The sequence below is a fragment of the Natrix helvetica genome (assembly GCF_964273705.1).
Source record: "Natrix helvetica genome assembly, chromosome: 14".
NCBI lineage: Eukaryota > Metazoa > Chordata > Lepidosauria > Squamata > Natricidae > Natrix > Natrix helvetica.
Window position 1 is genome coordinate 7,235,513 of NC_138564.1, and position 16,310 is coordinate 7,251,822.

General features: G+C 43.9%; 1 protein-coding gene across 4 annotated transcripts in view; it reads left to right on the top strand.

The window, feature by feature from the left end:
* The window catches only part of CHFR (checkpoint with forkhead and ring finger domains), a 179,424-nt gene that overhangs the window by 15,234 nt on the left and 147,880 nt on the right, over positions 1 to 16,310 (top strand). For 2 of the 4 annotated variants that reach the window (XM_081966894.1, XM_081966895.1), the window contains exons 10-18: positions 739 to 901; positions 2,759 to 2,901; positions 3,850 to 3,969; positions 5,849 to 5,932; positions 7,301 to 7,371; positions 7,940 to 8,027; positions 8,731 to 8,838; positions 10,760 to 10,832; positions 11,869 to 15,117. In XM_081966894.1, the coding sequence (XP_081823020.1) occupies positions 739 to 901; positions 2,759 to 2,901; positions 3,850 to 3,969; positions 5,849 to 5,932; positions 7,301 to 7,371; positions 7,940 to 8,027; positions 8,731 to 8,838; positions 10,760 to 10,832; positions 11,869 to 11,911 (893 nt within the window). In that variant the 3' untranslated portion in view covers positions 11,912 to 15,117. Of the gene's footprint in view, positions 1 to 738; positions 902 to 2,758; positions 2,902 to 3,849; positions 3,970 to 5,848; positions 5,933 to 7,300; positions 7,372 to 7,939; positions 8,028 to 8,730; positions 8,839 to 10,759; positions 10,833 to 11,868; positions 15,118 to 16,310 lie in introns of those variants that run through there. The other 2 variants (XR_014176484.1, XM_081966896.1) reach the window with 2 other exon arrangements.

Here is a 16,310-nt window from a genome sequence, read left to right on the forward strand (position 1 = left end):
CACTGCGATCATCATAAGTGTGAGGACCAGCCATGAATCAGGAGGGTTTTTTGTACCTTTTCAAACGCTATTGAAATCATGAGCTGCTTTGGGATTTAATCCCGAGGAAGTGCTATTGAGATCCAAAGCACACCTGTCTATGGAGATTCTCAAGTCATCCAGGTTGTCCCAAAGGTGCTTTTTTTTTTCAAGAGGCACCTGGACTTTCTTGTTTGTCTTTGGAGACTTTTCACTTCTCCTCCAAACAGTTTCTCCAGCTCTGACTGGATGGTGGGGAACAGAAGGATTTATATTCCTTGCAAACAGCTGGTCATTTGCATCCTTTTAGAGAGTGGTTGATTCCACTTGGAGATTTGTCTGTGTCCTCAGAGTTACTTAAGTAGTGCAAATGGGTGTGGAGCCTTCTGCATTTACAACACAATCTTTTCAGCAGTCCCAAGAAGTTTCCACACCCATTTGCACGCCCTCAGGGCACGCAAAATCCTCCAAGTGGCCTCAACGACTCTCAGAAAAAGCACTATCAACCTGATGACTGCAAGGAATGTAAATCCTTCCATCCTCCACCATTCACTCAGAAACTGAGGAAGCTTCTTGGATGAGAAGCAAAACCTCTTCGGGGAGAAAAACCAAAAGTCCAGTTGTCTTTTGAAAAAAAAAAAACATCTTTGGAACAAAGCAACAGTTCTATGACTCACATCTCGACCCTAACAGAAGTCTGGTTTTTTAAAATCTTTCTAGATAAGTGTCGTAACGAAGAGGATATTAGAAGTATGGATGCCCGGAACAAAATCACTCAGGACATGTTACAGCCGAAGGTTCGAAGGTCCTTTTCAGATGAAGAAGGGAGCTCAGAAGACTTGCTGGATCTCTCAGATGTAGACAGTGAATCCTCTGATATTAGGTGAAAAGCTCATTTGGGCAATGTATATTTATTGTTTATTTATTTACTTTATGTTTGTCAAACAAGTACAAGATAACAGGTATACAGTCTTTGGCTCATTACAGAAAACCATCCAGGCAGAAAACCATATTTTTATTTTTAATGTTGCCTTTTTATATTTGTGTTGTATTTGTGCTGATAAATAAATAAAGGGAGACTAGTATAGATCTATTTCAAGCTATTTAGCTCTCATCAGATAGCCATACCCTTACTGGTTCAAATCCCAGCTGATGAGAGCTAAATAGCTTGAAAATAGATCTATACTAGTCTACCTTTGTTTCTTTATCAGCACAAATACAACACACACACACACACACACACACACACGCTGGTTTTGTTGTATTCGGGTCTTTTCCCGTGTAATTACATACATACATACATACAGACAGGCAGACACACACACACACACACACACACATATACACACACACACACACACACACGTTGCAAAGACAATCTCAATCTTACACGGGAAAAGACCCGAATACAACAAAACCAGCACACATACATACATACATACATACATACATACATATATTTAACACAAAACACAAACAAAACAGAACATACATTAAAAAAAAACTTCAGCAATTTCGTCAAGCATGTCGTTTGGTTACAGGTTTTTGTGCATCAATTTTTACAATTAGAAATAACAGCACTGGTTATCCATCAAACTTGACTTAAGTACATCACTATCATTGAGCATCCTGTGTTCAGATTAACGTTACTCATCCTTCATTTCAAACAAACCTTATTTCCTTAAATCCTTAATTATCTATTAAGCAACAATAAATCTTTATAAAGTTATAAACTCAGGTCTTACAAAAAAAATAAAAATAGTACTAATAAGAAAAAAGAGAGAGAGAGAAAGGATTTCCCATCGACTCGTAGATCATACTTTCAATTCATACTCACAATGTCACCAATCAACCCTAAGATATAGAATATTTATAGTATAACATATTCAAGTCCAGTAATAATTTTCCATTGTTAATCCAAGATGTTATTAAATATTTCAATTCATGTATGTATCAATTATTCATTACATCATCATTATTCCATTTGACATACAGGAACTTTTCCAGTATAACATGATCACTGCTTACAATTATACATAACATTCAAGTCAACCCACTCTTATACCTTAGATTCATTATTGTCCTTTATATACCGTATGATCAAGCACTCTATTTCATAGCAAAAAAGAGAGAAAAAGAAAAAGCTTTCATAGCAATAACTACGACTTTCTAGTAATACATAAGTAAACAATTTCATTTCCAAGTTTTTTTTTTATCCAACCATTGATAAAAACAAATCCCATACCTTATAAAATTGCTCGTCCTCTTCGAACTTTTGAGATTTGATGGCCAATAACACCACTTTGTTTTAGAGTAGTACCATAAAATTATATATCCATGGAAAGATAATTTAATCAAGACTGTAACTTTTATGAAGGATTTGCTATTAGAACGGCAGTTGTAAAGAAAAGTGAAAGGCGTGGAAAAAAATGAGGCATATCAAAAGGATCACCACGTCAGTTAATGCTCAGTTGGGTCACCTTTAGCATGAATTACGGCCTTACAACGTCTTCCCATGGAGTGAACCAAGTCTTTTAGTTCTGCAGCTGTTCTAATGTGAACCCAAGGTGGAACCAACAGAAATCTTCATTCTCTAATAATACTGTAATTCCAAGTGCAATTTACTAAGGGGTCACAGACTGACCCCTCCTTGAAAATCTTCTCTTGAGTGAGGAATTTGAACCTCCGTTTGTGTCAATTCCCATGTCAGTTTCATGAACATGACTCTTCTTCTTTGCAGTCAGCCATACGTCTTATGCCGGCAATGCCCTGGTTATCGTCGACAAACTGTCCCACCCCTCACATTTCCCGAGCAGGAAGGAAAAACGGAACCTGGGCAGATTCCTGGAGATTCCCCATCAACTTCTTCCAACTTCCCAACAGGTGAGCGCATCCAGGTGTTGTTAACTTCTGGGGTCAGAAAGACGACCTTGCACCTTTCTCATGAGCATATCAAGATCTTGGCTTTCCCTGGTTTTTCTACCGCGTGCCCCAGTGAAATGTGGGTTGGTGGGGCCCTGTGCGGTTTATTCTGCCTCCGTGCAATATTTCTGATATTGCTGGCATGCATTGGTGTTGCTCCAATGCTGCACGCAATCCTTCCTGGAAAGAGTCTTTGGAAGTGGGGAATGGAGATGAGTAAATGTGGGGCAAGTCGTTTAACATGGGAGCTTCATCACTGGGGGGCCCGGTGGCTCAGTGGCTTAAGATGTGGAGCTTGTCGATAAGAAAAGTCGGCAGTTTTGCGGTTCGAATCCCTAGCGCTGCATAATGGAGTGAGCTCTCGTGACTTGTCCCAGCTTCTGCCAACCTAGCAGTTCGCATGTAAAAAATGCAAGTAGAAAAATAGGGACCACCTTTGGTGGGAAGGGAACAGCGCTCCGTGCACCTTCGGTGTTGAGTCATGCCGGCCACATGACCACGGAGACGTCTTCGGACAGCGCTGGCTCTTGGGCTTTGAAACGGAGATGAGCACCGCCCCCTAGAGTCGGAAGTGACTATGTGCAAGGGGAACCTTTACCTTTTATTTTCATCACTGGAGGCATCGAAGGGGAGGTTGGACTGTCATTTGTCGGGGATGGTGTAGAGTCTCCTGCTTGGGTGGAGGGGTGGGGGACTAGATCAGGGGTGTCAAACGCAAGGCCCAATAACCCCCTCCCCCCAAAGAGGTCAACCACAGTCCTGATGCGGCGCTCAATGAAATTGAGTTTGACACCCCCTGGACTAGATGACCTTCAAGGTCCCGTCCAACTCTGTTGATCTATTTGATGTTAAGCGTTCTTCTGAAACTCGTTTTGCACAAACGGTCGGTGGTGATTTCTCCTCCCACAGCAGTCCAGGAATATGTCTGTCCCGCTCAAGGAAGCCACATCTTCTGCACTTGCTGTTTCCAGCCCATGCCGGACCGTAGAGTGGACCGGGAGCATAACCCGAACATCGCTCCGCAGCAGTGTAAGCAAGAGAGCCTTCCCCCCTGGGGAACCCATGGGCCTTTCAGCTTGACCCAAAGTTGGAGTTGAAGGAGAGGCAGAGGTCATGGAGCCCATCATGGCTGGTCAGCCCAACTTCATAGAAGCCTTTTCTTCTGCTGCTTAATCCCCAAAGAATTTTATTTTTTTATTCTCTTACATACCATTTTAAGTATACATTCTCATCATTGTTATTCTTCTTTACATTTATCATTCCGATACATTTATGATTTCCTTTAATGTTATAAGGTACATTTTGAGTAACATCTCCTTGTTTTCCCTTTCTTTTCTCCCTCCCTCCCTTCTCTACATTCTTCCTCCTCTCCTTCTCCTTCTTCCCTTACCTCTCCCCTACTCCTACTCTTCCTCTTCCCCTTCCTACCCTCTCTCCTCCTCTTTCTCTCCCTTCCTTCCTCCTCTCCTTCTCCTTCCTTCTTCCCTTACCTTTCTCCTACTCCTGCTTTTCCTCTTCCCCTTCCTACCCTCTCTCCTCCTCTTTCTCTCCCTTCCATCCTCCTCTCCTTCTCCTTCCTTCTTCCCTTACCTTTCTCCTACTCCTGCTCTTCCTCTTCCCCTTCCTACCCTCTCTCCTCCTCTTTCTCTCCCTTCCTTCCTCCTCTCCTTCCCCTTCCTTCTCCTCTTACCTTTCTCCTACTCTTACTCTTCCTCTTCCCCTTCCTACCCTCTCTCCTCCTCTTTCTCTCCCTTACATCCTCCTCTCCTTGCATCTTTCTTCTCCCCCCTCCCCATCTTCCTTCCTTTCTCTCCTCCTCTCTCCCTTTCTTTTTTTATATTATTGTTGGTGTATATTTCCTTTGGATGGTATTTCTACCAACCCAAATATAATTTAGTATCATTTCTTATTCTCTTACCTTCGCTAGTCTACCCTAGTCATGATTCCCCCCCTTTATATCTCGTTCTTAAATATATACTTATATATTTAATATTTTCTTTTCTGTTTTCCCTTCTCCCCCCCCCTCCTTTCCATTTAATAGTGCGTTGTCTGGGTATTTTATCTTCTCCCTACTTTCTTTTCTAGCTTGCTTTCTGGAGCCAATCATAAAATCTTCTCCACGTCTTGAAGTACTCCGATTCCTCTTTATCCTTTATATTCTGCTGCTTACTCCATCTGTGGTCAGATCTTTAGCTAGAGCCAGGTCTAGTGGTTAAGGCACCAAGCTAGAAAGCCAGGGATGGTGAGTGTCAACTCGCAAAGCATCCCTGGCCTGCTCTCGAGTTGCCATAGGCAAGGGGAATGGGAAACTGACGAAGCAGTAGGGCAGCCACAAACAGAAGCACATTCCATGCATGCCTTTCTCAAGGCTGTCTCCCAGGGTTACCCAAAGCAGGCGGAGGGGAGTGATCTCTACAACCCGTGAAATTGCTCCATTGGCAAATGTGATTTATGACACACCCTGGGGAGAACCGGGGGGGGGGGAGGTGGAGGGGAGTGATCTCTACAACCCGTGAAATTGCTCCATTGGCAAATGTGATTTATGACACACCCTGGGGGGAACCGGGGGAGGCAGGGGGGAGAAACAGGGTCATAGTTGGGCCGTAAATCATGTGGGGTCAGAGTTGGCTTCACTTGGGTACCTGCCGACATGAAGCTCCTAATAAATGGCTCAAGGCTCATGATGTAATTAGGGCATCCGGTGGGAACCCTGACAGTGAGTTCTAGTTCCGCCTTAGCCATAATAAAAAGCCAGCTGGGTGACTCTGGGCCAATCACCAGGAGACTGGGAGTTCTACCTAAAAATTTGGATGACTGAAGGGTTTTTTTCAGTCTCCTGTTATTCCTGTGGCGAAAAAACCATGAGCTAGTGGCATATCTATATATTTTCCCTTTCCGTCTTTCACAGGTACCATTTGTCAGCAGTCCTTCTGTCATCTGTACTGGGGATGTGTCCGTGTGTCCTGCTTGGGCTGTTTAGCCCCATTCTGCGGTATGATTTTGTTTTGTATAACGATTTGTATGAATCGTTTCCTCTTGCAAAAAACCAAACTCTGTTGTAATTGATTGGCACTTCTGATATTCTTCCGCTCCTCGGGCCTCCAGCCTGCCTTCTGTAGGAGGCAGTTGGCTTTCACGAGTAAGTCTTTTCCGTAAATAAAGCTAGCTAAATGAAATAAACAGAACCCCTGTTCCTTAATCTATCTCTCTGTCTTTGTCTTTTTCTCTCTATTTATCTATCTATATCTCTCTATCGCTCTCTCTCTCTCTCTATCTATCTATCTATCTATCTATTTATTTATCTATCTATCTATGTATCTATCTGTATATGTGTGTGTTTGTGTGTGTGTGTATTTGTTCTCGTAAATTTTCACGGGTGTAGGTATGCTGGTCTTGTTGTATTTGGGTCTTTTCCCGTGTAAGCTTGAGATTGTCTTGGCAACGTTTCGGCGATGTACCACTCGCCATCCTCAGGCTGGTGTTTTTGGCTTAAAGCGTGGCCAGAGCTGCCGTCTTTCTATAAATCTTGGTATGGGGGTGGGGTGTGGAGTGCTGGATTTGTTTCAGTAAGTGGATTGATTGGCTGTGTGGCTGTATCATGATTGGTAGATTGGTGCTGATTGGCGCTGGCTGTGTGTCCGTTGTCCTCCCACCTACCATTGTCCTCCCGCCTACCAGACATCTGGAAACCAGCCCTGGAAAACAAACGAGCCCACCAACCAGGCCGTTACAACACAAAACAACAACGGACCCACAGCCAGCACCAATCAGCACCAATCGACCAATCATGATACAACCACACATCCAATCAATCCACTTGCTGAAACAAAGCCAGCACTCCACACATCCCCACCAAGATTTATAGAAATCTTGGTGTATATATTGTGTGTATATATACATACATACATACATACATACATACATACATACATACATACATACATGTGGCTTAATATCTGGAAGCAAATACTGTGGGGGGTAAGACACCCCTAACACCCCTTGGTGTGTGTGTTCTGTTAAGATACAGCCTGTTGTGCCTTAAAATGGCTTCTACCGTACTGCTGTAAAATGAATTCTACAGCACAATGGAGTTGCCATGGCTTCACAGTACTCCACAAGGGGGCTCCCTCTGATAAGGGGGAACATCCAACATTAGAAATTACGTTTGGTCCGGATATATTCCCCCTATAAATAAATATCTGAGCAGCGCCAACTTATCAGCTAGTCTAGTCTAATATTCCGCTGGCATCTGCTTTGGGAAACTGCAGCTCAATTCTAAGAGATCCTGCCTAATCCAGTAAATATCTTGCAGCCTCCCCAGGGCACTAATAATGTTCTTTCTTTTCTTTTTTTTAAACAGAACTCAATCTTGGTGACAAATGTTTAGACGGCGTTCTTAATGGCAATAATTACGAATCAGATATTCTAAAGGTACGGACAGTTTGCAAAAGGTTGAGGGTCCGTTTGTTTTTTTGGTGGGGCGGGTGTTTTTTGAGAGAAGCATTTTGCAAGAAAGTCTGGGCTGCACGGTGGCTCAGTGGCTAAGGCGCTGAGCTTGTAGATCAGAAAAGGTCGGCGGTTCGAATCCCTAGCGCCGAATAACGGAGTGAGCTCCCGTGACTTGTCCCAGCTTCTGCCAACCTAGCAGTTCGAAAGCACGTAGAAAATGCATGTAGAAAAAGAGGAGCCACCTTTGGTGGGAAGGGAACAGCGTTCCGTGCACCTTCGGCGTTGAGTCATGCCGGCCGCACGACCACGGAGACGTCTTCAGATAGCGCTGGCTCTTCGGCTTTGAAACAGAGATGAGCACCGCCCCCTAGAGTCGGGAACGACTATCACATAATGTACGAGGGAAACCTTCACTTTTACCTAAGAGCGTTTGATCTCCACTCAGGTGTTTTTAGGGGCTGTCACTTTCATTCTCGGGCTTTCCCAAGGAGTTTCAAATCTCCGCTTGAAGTTCTGAAGTTTTTTTCATTTCACCTGTCTTCCATTCTAGGATTACTTGCAGTCCAGGGGGTTGACATGGAAAGACATGCTGAACGAAAGCCTCTTAGCTCTTCAAAAAGGAACTTTTATTTTACCAGGTAAATACAATACAATACAATACAATAGCAGAGTTGGAAGGGACCTTGGAGGTCTTCTAGTCCAACCCCCTGCCTAGGCAGGAAACTCTATACCGTTTCAGACAAATGGCTGTCGCGAATAGGCGACAACATAAATTCAGTTATAAATAAAATAAAGATAATTACGGGGCTGGAGCTAAAACGTGAAGAACGGTTGCAGGAGTTGGGTATCTCTAGTGAAAGGAAGGACTAGGGAGGGACAGGATGGCAGCGTTGTGATATTAGAGGGGCTGCCCTAAAGAAGAAGGAGTCAAGCTATTCTCCAAAGCACCCGAGGGCAGGACAAGAAGCAATGGGTGGAAACTAAAAAAGGAGAGAAGCAACCTAGAACTATTTCCTGACAGTAAGGACAATCAACCAGTGGAATTGTTTGCCTTCAGAAATTGTGGGTGCTCCATCCCTGGACGTTTTTAAGAAGAGATTGGACAACCATTATCTGAGTTGGTATAAGGTCTTCTGGTTGAGCACGGGGTTGGACTAGAAGACCTCCAAGGTCCCTTCCAACTCTGTTGTTCTGTATTCAAATATTTGCAAGCTCACAAGGACACTTCCTAAGCCCAGTTCACCAGAGGGTGATTGGCTACCTACAGAATTCCTCCTTGAGGGATTTATTCTTCCAAAGAATATTCTCTTCATAACCCGGGGCCTCAATTTCCTCTTTCAGATTACCGAATCACGGGAGAAACGGTGCTCTGTTATTTTTGCGGCCTACGGACTTTCCGAGAACTCGCTTACCAGTACAGGCAGATTATTCCTGCTGCGGAATTGCCAGGTACGAGGAGAACGAGACAGAGAGAGAGAGAGAGAGCAGTGGCATCTTTTCTTTTTAACCATTTTTATTGGTTTAGGACAGGGGTGTCCAAACTTGGGAACTTTAAGACTTGTGGACTTCAATTCCCAGAATTCTGGGAGTTGAAGTCCACAAGTCTTAAAGTTCCCAAGTTTGGACACCCCTGGTTTAGGATATAACATAACACACACGCACACACACCAAAAAATATATACAAAAGCGAATAGTAGGAAAAACAAGAAAGGGGAAAGAAGGGGAAGATAGAAAGAAAAAGTCTGTGGAGATTTTCAGTCCTCCCAGGTCACAGTTGTCCCAAAGGTCTTTTTTTTCATGAGGCAAATTTCTTGTTTTTTTTTTCTTTTGAAGATGTTTCACTTCTGATCCAAGAAGCTTCTTCTGCTCTTACTGGAGGGTGGGGAATGGAAGGATTTATACTCCTTGCAGACAGCTGGTCCATTTGCCTCCTTTCAGAGAGTCGTTGAGGACACTTGGAGGTTTATCTTGTGTTTGGGGTCAGCCGAGTAGTGCAAATGATTCCTGCAGTCTGCAGTTTTTCCCCTCTGGAAATCCATTCCTGCTCCCACACCATTCCAAAGGTGTTCATCCCAAATTGTATGGCTAAAAAGCCTGTAGAAATTCTCAGTCCTCCAGGTCTCAGTTGCCCCAAAGGTGCCTTTTTTTTCCCCCAGGAGGCAACTGGAGTTTCTATCCTGTCGGAGTTGAAGAAGCTTCTTGGATGAGAAGCGAAACGTCTTCAAAAGGGAAAAAAAAGCCAGAAAGTCCAGTTGCCTCCTGAAAAAAAGAAAGAAAAGAAAAGAAAAGACACTGACTTTCCTTTGGTGCAGTAAAATAAGGCATGAACATCAAACCTCAACATACACTACATTGCCAAAAGTCTTCGCTCCCCCATCCAAATAATCAGAATCAGGTGTTCCAATCCCTTCCATGGCCACAGGGGTATAAAACCAAGTCCCTAGGCATTCAGACTGTTTGTACAAACATTTGTGAAAGAATGGGTCGCTCTCAGGAGCTCAGTGAATTCCAGTGTGGAACTGTGATAGGATGCCACCCGTGCAACAAATCCAGTCGTGACATTTCCTCGCTCCTAAATATTCCACAGTCAACTGTCAGCTGTATTATAAGAAGGTGGAAGCGTTTGGGAACGACAGCAAGTCAGCCACGAAGCGGTAGGCCACGTATTTATTTATTTAATGATATTTCTAGACCGCCCCCTCTCCCCGGAGGGACTCGGGGCGGTGTACAGGTATAAATTTAAAAAACCCATCTGAACAATAATATACATCGTTAAAATTAGATTAAATAAGCCCCGTACAATTTATAAAAATTAAAACTAGCCCATAAAACCAATCATAAAATTTAAAAACCAAAACTGAGGTGGGAAGGCTGGAATTAGGCCAGGCCGGCTAGCTGGAACAGGTGGGTTTTAAGTTTCTGACGGAAGGAGCGTAAACTCATCCAACATCAGTGTGTGACCTCACACATGCGCTTCTGGAAGAATGGTCCAAAATTCCCATCAACACACGTTCCTCAACCTCGTGGAGAGCTTTCCCAGAAGAGTTGAAGCTGTTATAGCTGCCAAGGGTGGACCGACGTCATATTGAACCCTGTAGATTAGGAATGGGATGTCACCTACAGTCAGTTCACCTGCGAGGAAAGGCAGGTGAGCGAATACCTTTTGGCAATATAGTGTAGTTGTTTAAAGTAGCCGTTTCCAAAAACAACAAAACCTAAGGCTCTGTTTTCAGTTTTGATATCCTCACAAATCTTCTGCATTAAAATCTGGCCCATGATATTGTTTGGCTTTATCAGAGGTCAAAGGCCTCTGGGCTTTTTGGTCAGTCTCGGCCATGCCTATGAACTCTGTTTCGGTTTTGTCTTGCAGCCGCCGTCACATCTCGTCCCGACTGTTACTGGGGTCGCAACTGTCGCACTCAGGTGAAAGCCCACCATGCCATGTAAGTGAGCCCTCTGTGCAAGCGAAGGGGTTGGCAGGCCAGAGATGGTAGACAGCGGGCGCAAAAGGAGAGAGAGAGATGTTCTCTTCTGGGGCGAATAGAATTCTGTGGCTAATCTGTTTATCCAGCTCAAATCAATAGGTTTTATTTATCAAATGTATTAAATTGATGAGCATGGAGTGAAGCTCATCTGTCTGCTGTCTGTCTGTCTATCTAAATTCAAATTATCTATATCTATCTATCCTCTCTGTCTCTCTATATTCTATATCAGCTAGCTAGCTAGCTGTCATTTATCTCATCTCTATCATCTATCTATCATCTGTCTGTCTTAGATCTATATCATCTCTCTGTCATCTCTCTCATTCTATCATCTATCATCTATACATCATTTTTATATCAACATTATATCTATCTATCTCTATCTACCCCAATCATCTATCTATCTATTCTATCTATCTATCTCTCTATTCTATCTATCTATTCTGTCTATATATCATCTATAACTCTCTATATATTCTATCTATCTATATCTACCTGTCATCTATCATCTATCTCTGTCTCTCTATCTCTCTATTCTATCTCTCTCTATTTTATCTATATATCATCTATCTATCTCTCCTTTTCTATTCTATCTATCTATCTATCTATCTATCTATCTATCTATCTATCTATCTATCTATCCCCTCCCCCTCTCTATCATCTATCCATCAAATTTATTGGCAGTTCTTGGCAGACTGTCCTGCTGTTTCATTTTGCAGGCTTTAGATATTAAAGCTCAGAATCGCTCGCAATGCTACGCGGAGTATTTTCAGCTGTTCCAGTCTTAGCCGAAATATTCCGAGCTGAGAATTTGGGTCTAAAATTGGAGAAATGAATTAAGAGGTGCCAAGTATTTGGAGGGCCCGAAGGGTATTAATTAGGAAGCCAAGCTGCTCTCTCCTTTGTTGAAAATCTCTTTCATGTGATGTTCAAAAAAAACAAAACAAACCCCAAAAACTAACTTTTCTCTTCTTGGGATTTTTTTTTTTAATTTCAGGAAGTTCAATCACATCTGCGAACAAACACGATTCAAAAACTGAGCAGGATTCCTCCCGGGGCGTTTAACCTCCGTGGTTGTAGAGGACGGGAAAATTAAACCCAGAAATGCCAACTTTACAGGTTCTTTTGCCTGGTGGTTCCCTCAAAAAAAAAGGGGGGGGGGGAATTGGCAACTTTTTTACGTCAGGTACTCCGATATGCTAGCGTGCTGGTTTTTTCTTTCCTTACAGTTATTATTTTGTCGTATTCCTGCCACCCTGCATTCTCCTTGCCTTTTTGGGGGGAGGGGGGGGAAGTGGCTTTGTTTTGAAGGCCAGTAGGGTGCGGCTGCCCCTGTTTTCCGTCCTGAATTTGAGCTACTGTAGGAATCTTAAGGACTTGCCGAACGAGGCTGAATGGTAGAAATGGAACAATTCTCGGTGAATGTCGATGGTGGAACGAGGCAAGGTCTTAACCGAGAAGGCAACGTGTAGAGAGCCGAGTCCAAGAAGAAAGAAGAGAATTCTTGGTTCCTTGTTGCATCTTGTCAATTTCTTGGACCAACGCAACATCTCACTGGAATTTGATGGGCCTAGACTTCTTGGCTCCTGGGTCAAAAGGTCATAGCTGGATTGACCAAAGTCTGTCCAACACTGGCCACTGAAGGACGTATTTCTCAGCCTTGGGCCTGTTGACGTAAGGACTTCAGCTCCCAGAATTCCCCAGCCAGTCATGTTGGCTGAGGAACTCTGGAAGCTGGGAGTCCACACCCGTCTAAAAAATAGCCAAGGTTTAGAAACACCAACTTTAGGCTGCCTTGTTCTTTCTTGACACACTCCAGGTGTATTTCTTAAATGCTGCAGCTGTTGCAATTGACCCAGCCTCCTCCTATAGGAAAGTTCCAATTTTTTCGTCCTCTTTTCTTCTTCTTCAGTCTTTTTTTTCCTCCTTCCTTAGATCCTGTCGTTTCTTTTTCCCCCCATGCTCAATTCTAGGATTTTCACCCGGTGCTCTCTTAAACCGAATTTCACTTCCGCCACGAGAAAGTCCCCCCCCCCTCCCTCCCCAGGAAATCCTTTTTCTTAGCAGTTGAGAGTTTATGCTTCAAAAACAACTATGCATTTTCCCCTTCTTCCTGGTCCAATTCCACTAGAAATGCTTTTTTTTTTTAAAAAAAAATCCCCTGATGATAAAGAAGTCTTCACGATGGGTATTTGACATAATCCAACTCGAAGATTTTTCAGTACAATTGCTGAATGTAGGTGATTAATATTGCCAGCTTTTATCCTGATCTCCCAAGGGTTATTCCTAAATTGGGCTTTTTTTGTCTCCCTAAAATTAATTAATTTTAGGCACCATTAATTTTGGAGGAGTAGGCAGGGAAGTGTGTCTCTGCATAATATCCTTTTTTAAAAAAAAAAAATCATGTCACAGCGACCTCTCTCCTAACTTAATTTTTTTTAAAAAAAGCTATCCTCTTTGATCCATCCACAAGACCAACTACGAATAACGGATAATTTGCATAAATAGAATGGCTTTTGAAATAATTTAGTGCTGGCATAACACTTATGTTGCTTCCACCGTTGGGCATATTTTAAGACGAGACAGAGGCCAACGTATACCCCTTAGGAAGACTGGATAAAGATCGCCGAGTCTTTCCCCCTTCTTCTTACAACTTGCAAAGTTGATTAAATTCATCCATAGCTGTATCCCAAATGGATCTTTTCCAACTAAACCTTTCAGATGTGTTGGAATTCCACATACTGGAATCCTGATTTGTTAGCCGCAATCTCAAAAACTTACCGAAGGCATCCGATGGGGGAAGGCTACACCGAAGCCTGTTTTTGGGCAGTCTTCCCATGGTTTAAAACATTTTGGCATCTCTCTGCTAGTTCTGTAGCCAGGATTTCTTGTCTTCCCTTTATAGCTATGCTTCTCAACCGTGGCCACTTTAAGATGGGTGGACTTCAACTCCCTGATTTGGAGCTCCGAAGCTGGCTGGGGGATTCTGGGAGTCGAAGTCCAATGAATCTTAAAGTTGCAGGACACACAAAACTTTATAGTCATCGTGGCCTCATTCCAATCCACTTAAATGATGGGCTTTTTTTTCCTCCCTCTGCTCTCAGATTCAAGGGGACTTAACAGAATAACGTGCTGGACACAATGATTTGAACGTTGACCATATATTTTTATGCACTGAAACAGTCAATCTTTTCAGAGCTGGATCTTGAAGAGCTAAGGGGGGGAGTGGTCCAAAGAGAAAGCCACAGGGCCCTCCAGAATTCAATGCCCTTTATGTTGAAAAGGTGGTCGGTAAGGATTGGTTCATTTTCTATCTGCAGACTTCTTTTGCTCCCCTTTTAAATATATATAGAGAGAGAGCTTCCGAGATTATCCTGTAAAAGCAGGCCTCTCCAAAATTGGAAACTTTTAAGACTTGGTGGCCGACTTCCCCATGCTGGGGAATATCTGGACATTTGAATTCCACAAGTCTTAAAAGTTCCCATGTTTTGTAGACCTTCGTGTCTCATCACCAGCCTGTTTCACTAAAAAGCCACGTGACGGCTCCGGCAGCCGTGGCTTGTTGTATTTGCAAACCCGGCTTAAGTGGACATGCCGCGAGGCTTCCATGCCCGGCTGCAGGAAAATTATAAAAAATTGTGGGACCTTTGCAGCCATCAAAGTTTGCATGTAACTCTTGCTGCGACGGGTGTGTTTTTCCCGTCTCAGGGAATGGAGAAAACAAAGGGGACTGCAAAAACCGCCCAGAGCCAAGTCAGTTTCTCCCAGGTTAGCTTCTGGTGAGGTCGCCGGGGGACTTCTCCTCTTCCAAAATTGAAAAAAAAAGGAGAGAGAAGAAAATTGGGTTTGTCTTCTCTCCATGGAGGTTGACCTCTTCATTGCCATGGCTCTTCGTAGCCAGCCAAAATGTAAATAAGAATTAAAAACAGCAGTTTCCTTCTCCCCCCCCCCTCCCCAACCCCCCCGCGCTAAATTTACCCCCTTCCTCCTTCATTCCAATCATACAAGTGTCTTCCAGGGGATTTAGAGGATTCACCCCCCATGCTTTAAGATGGGCGGTTGGGACTTTAACAAAAAAGTTTTGTTATCTGCTCTAAGAAGAAATGTTTTCAGCTTTTGTTTCCTTTGTACGTGAGCTGGTGGTGGCTGGAAAACTGGGGGTGGGGGGAAGAAAAGAATTCCGATAACTGTTGGGCTTTGGGGTTCACGATTTATCTTTGGAAAAATATTAAAATGCACAATGTTGGATTTTTTTTTGCTTTCCTTGTCTTCGGGTGTCAGTTATCTCAGGTTGGCACGCACCGCCAAAGTTGGGTGAATTGGGGAGACCTTAAATATGACGCTGGCACTTGGGTCCCAGACCAATTTGCCATCACGGAGCTATTCCAAATAAATATTAGCCAATGGGGAAGGAGCTTCCTTGCTCTGTAGATAACAAGGCCACCGTATGAGTACAGGTGGTCCTCAACCTATGACCACAATGGAGCCCAACATTTCTGTTGATAAACAAGACAGTTCTTAAGTCAGTTTGGGCCCACGCTAGAACTTTCCTTGCCAAAATTGCGCCGTGAATCTGGTGTTCCGTGGACACGACTTGTCAGAAATTCAGATGGACAGAGTTGGAAGGGACCTTGTAGGTCACCTAGTCCAACCCACCCTCCGCCCAAGCAGGTTCACAAAAGGGGGATGACCCCGGGACACTGCAATCGTCATAAATACGAGTCAGTCGCCAGACGTCTGAATTTTGATCACATGACCCACGGGGTTGCTGCAGCGGCCGTGTGAAAATTGGCTACGTCGCTTATTTTCGGCGCTTTTGTAACTCGGAATGGTCACTTAAACAAACTCTTGTAAGTTGAGTACTACCTGTAATAAGAAAGAGGGAAGGGTCGGTTGTCCCATTCACCACAATTTATCTTATCTGTGGATGCTGAAATTTATTTCTCTAAATCAGTGGTTCTCAACCTGCTGGGCAAGCAAGATAAGGAGTTCCAGAAGTGAAGTGGCTCGGCAGTAAATCAAAACAGTTGGGAGGATGCCAGGAGCTCAGATAAGCAGTTAAACTCCCTGTTTGCTCCCCACAACCGCCCCTCCCATTTGCCTTTTTTAAACTCCATCCCCAGGTGTGCCCTATGAAAGGAATCGGGGCCTTTCCTCCTTCGTAAGCCACGCAACCCACATTGCTCTCTTCTCTGTTCTTCCCTGCGCTCCCTAGGATGAGGGGGGTGGGCCTTGGTCTTCATCTGAACCCCCTCTCCCTTGTTCTACCGCTCCCCCGCTCTGCCCAGTCTGACTTTGCCCTTCCCCAGTTTCCTCCACAGCCAACGGAGCCACTCTCCCCCCCCCCTCTTTGTCAGCTATTCATCTTCCGTGTCACAGTCAGACTCCAAGGCGGGCGTGACAGGCCACCGGTGGGAGAGATTGCACAGAAATGACACA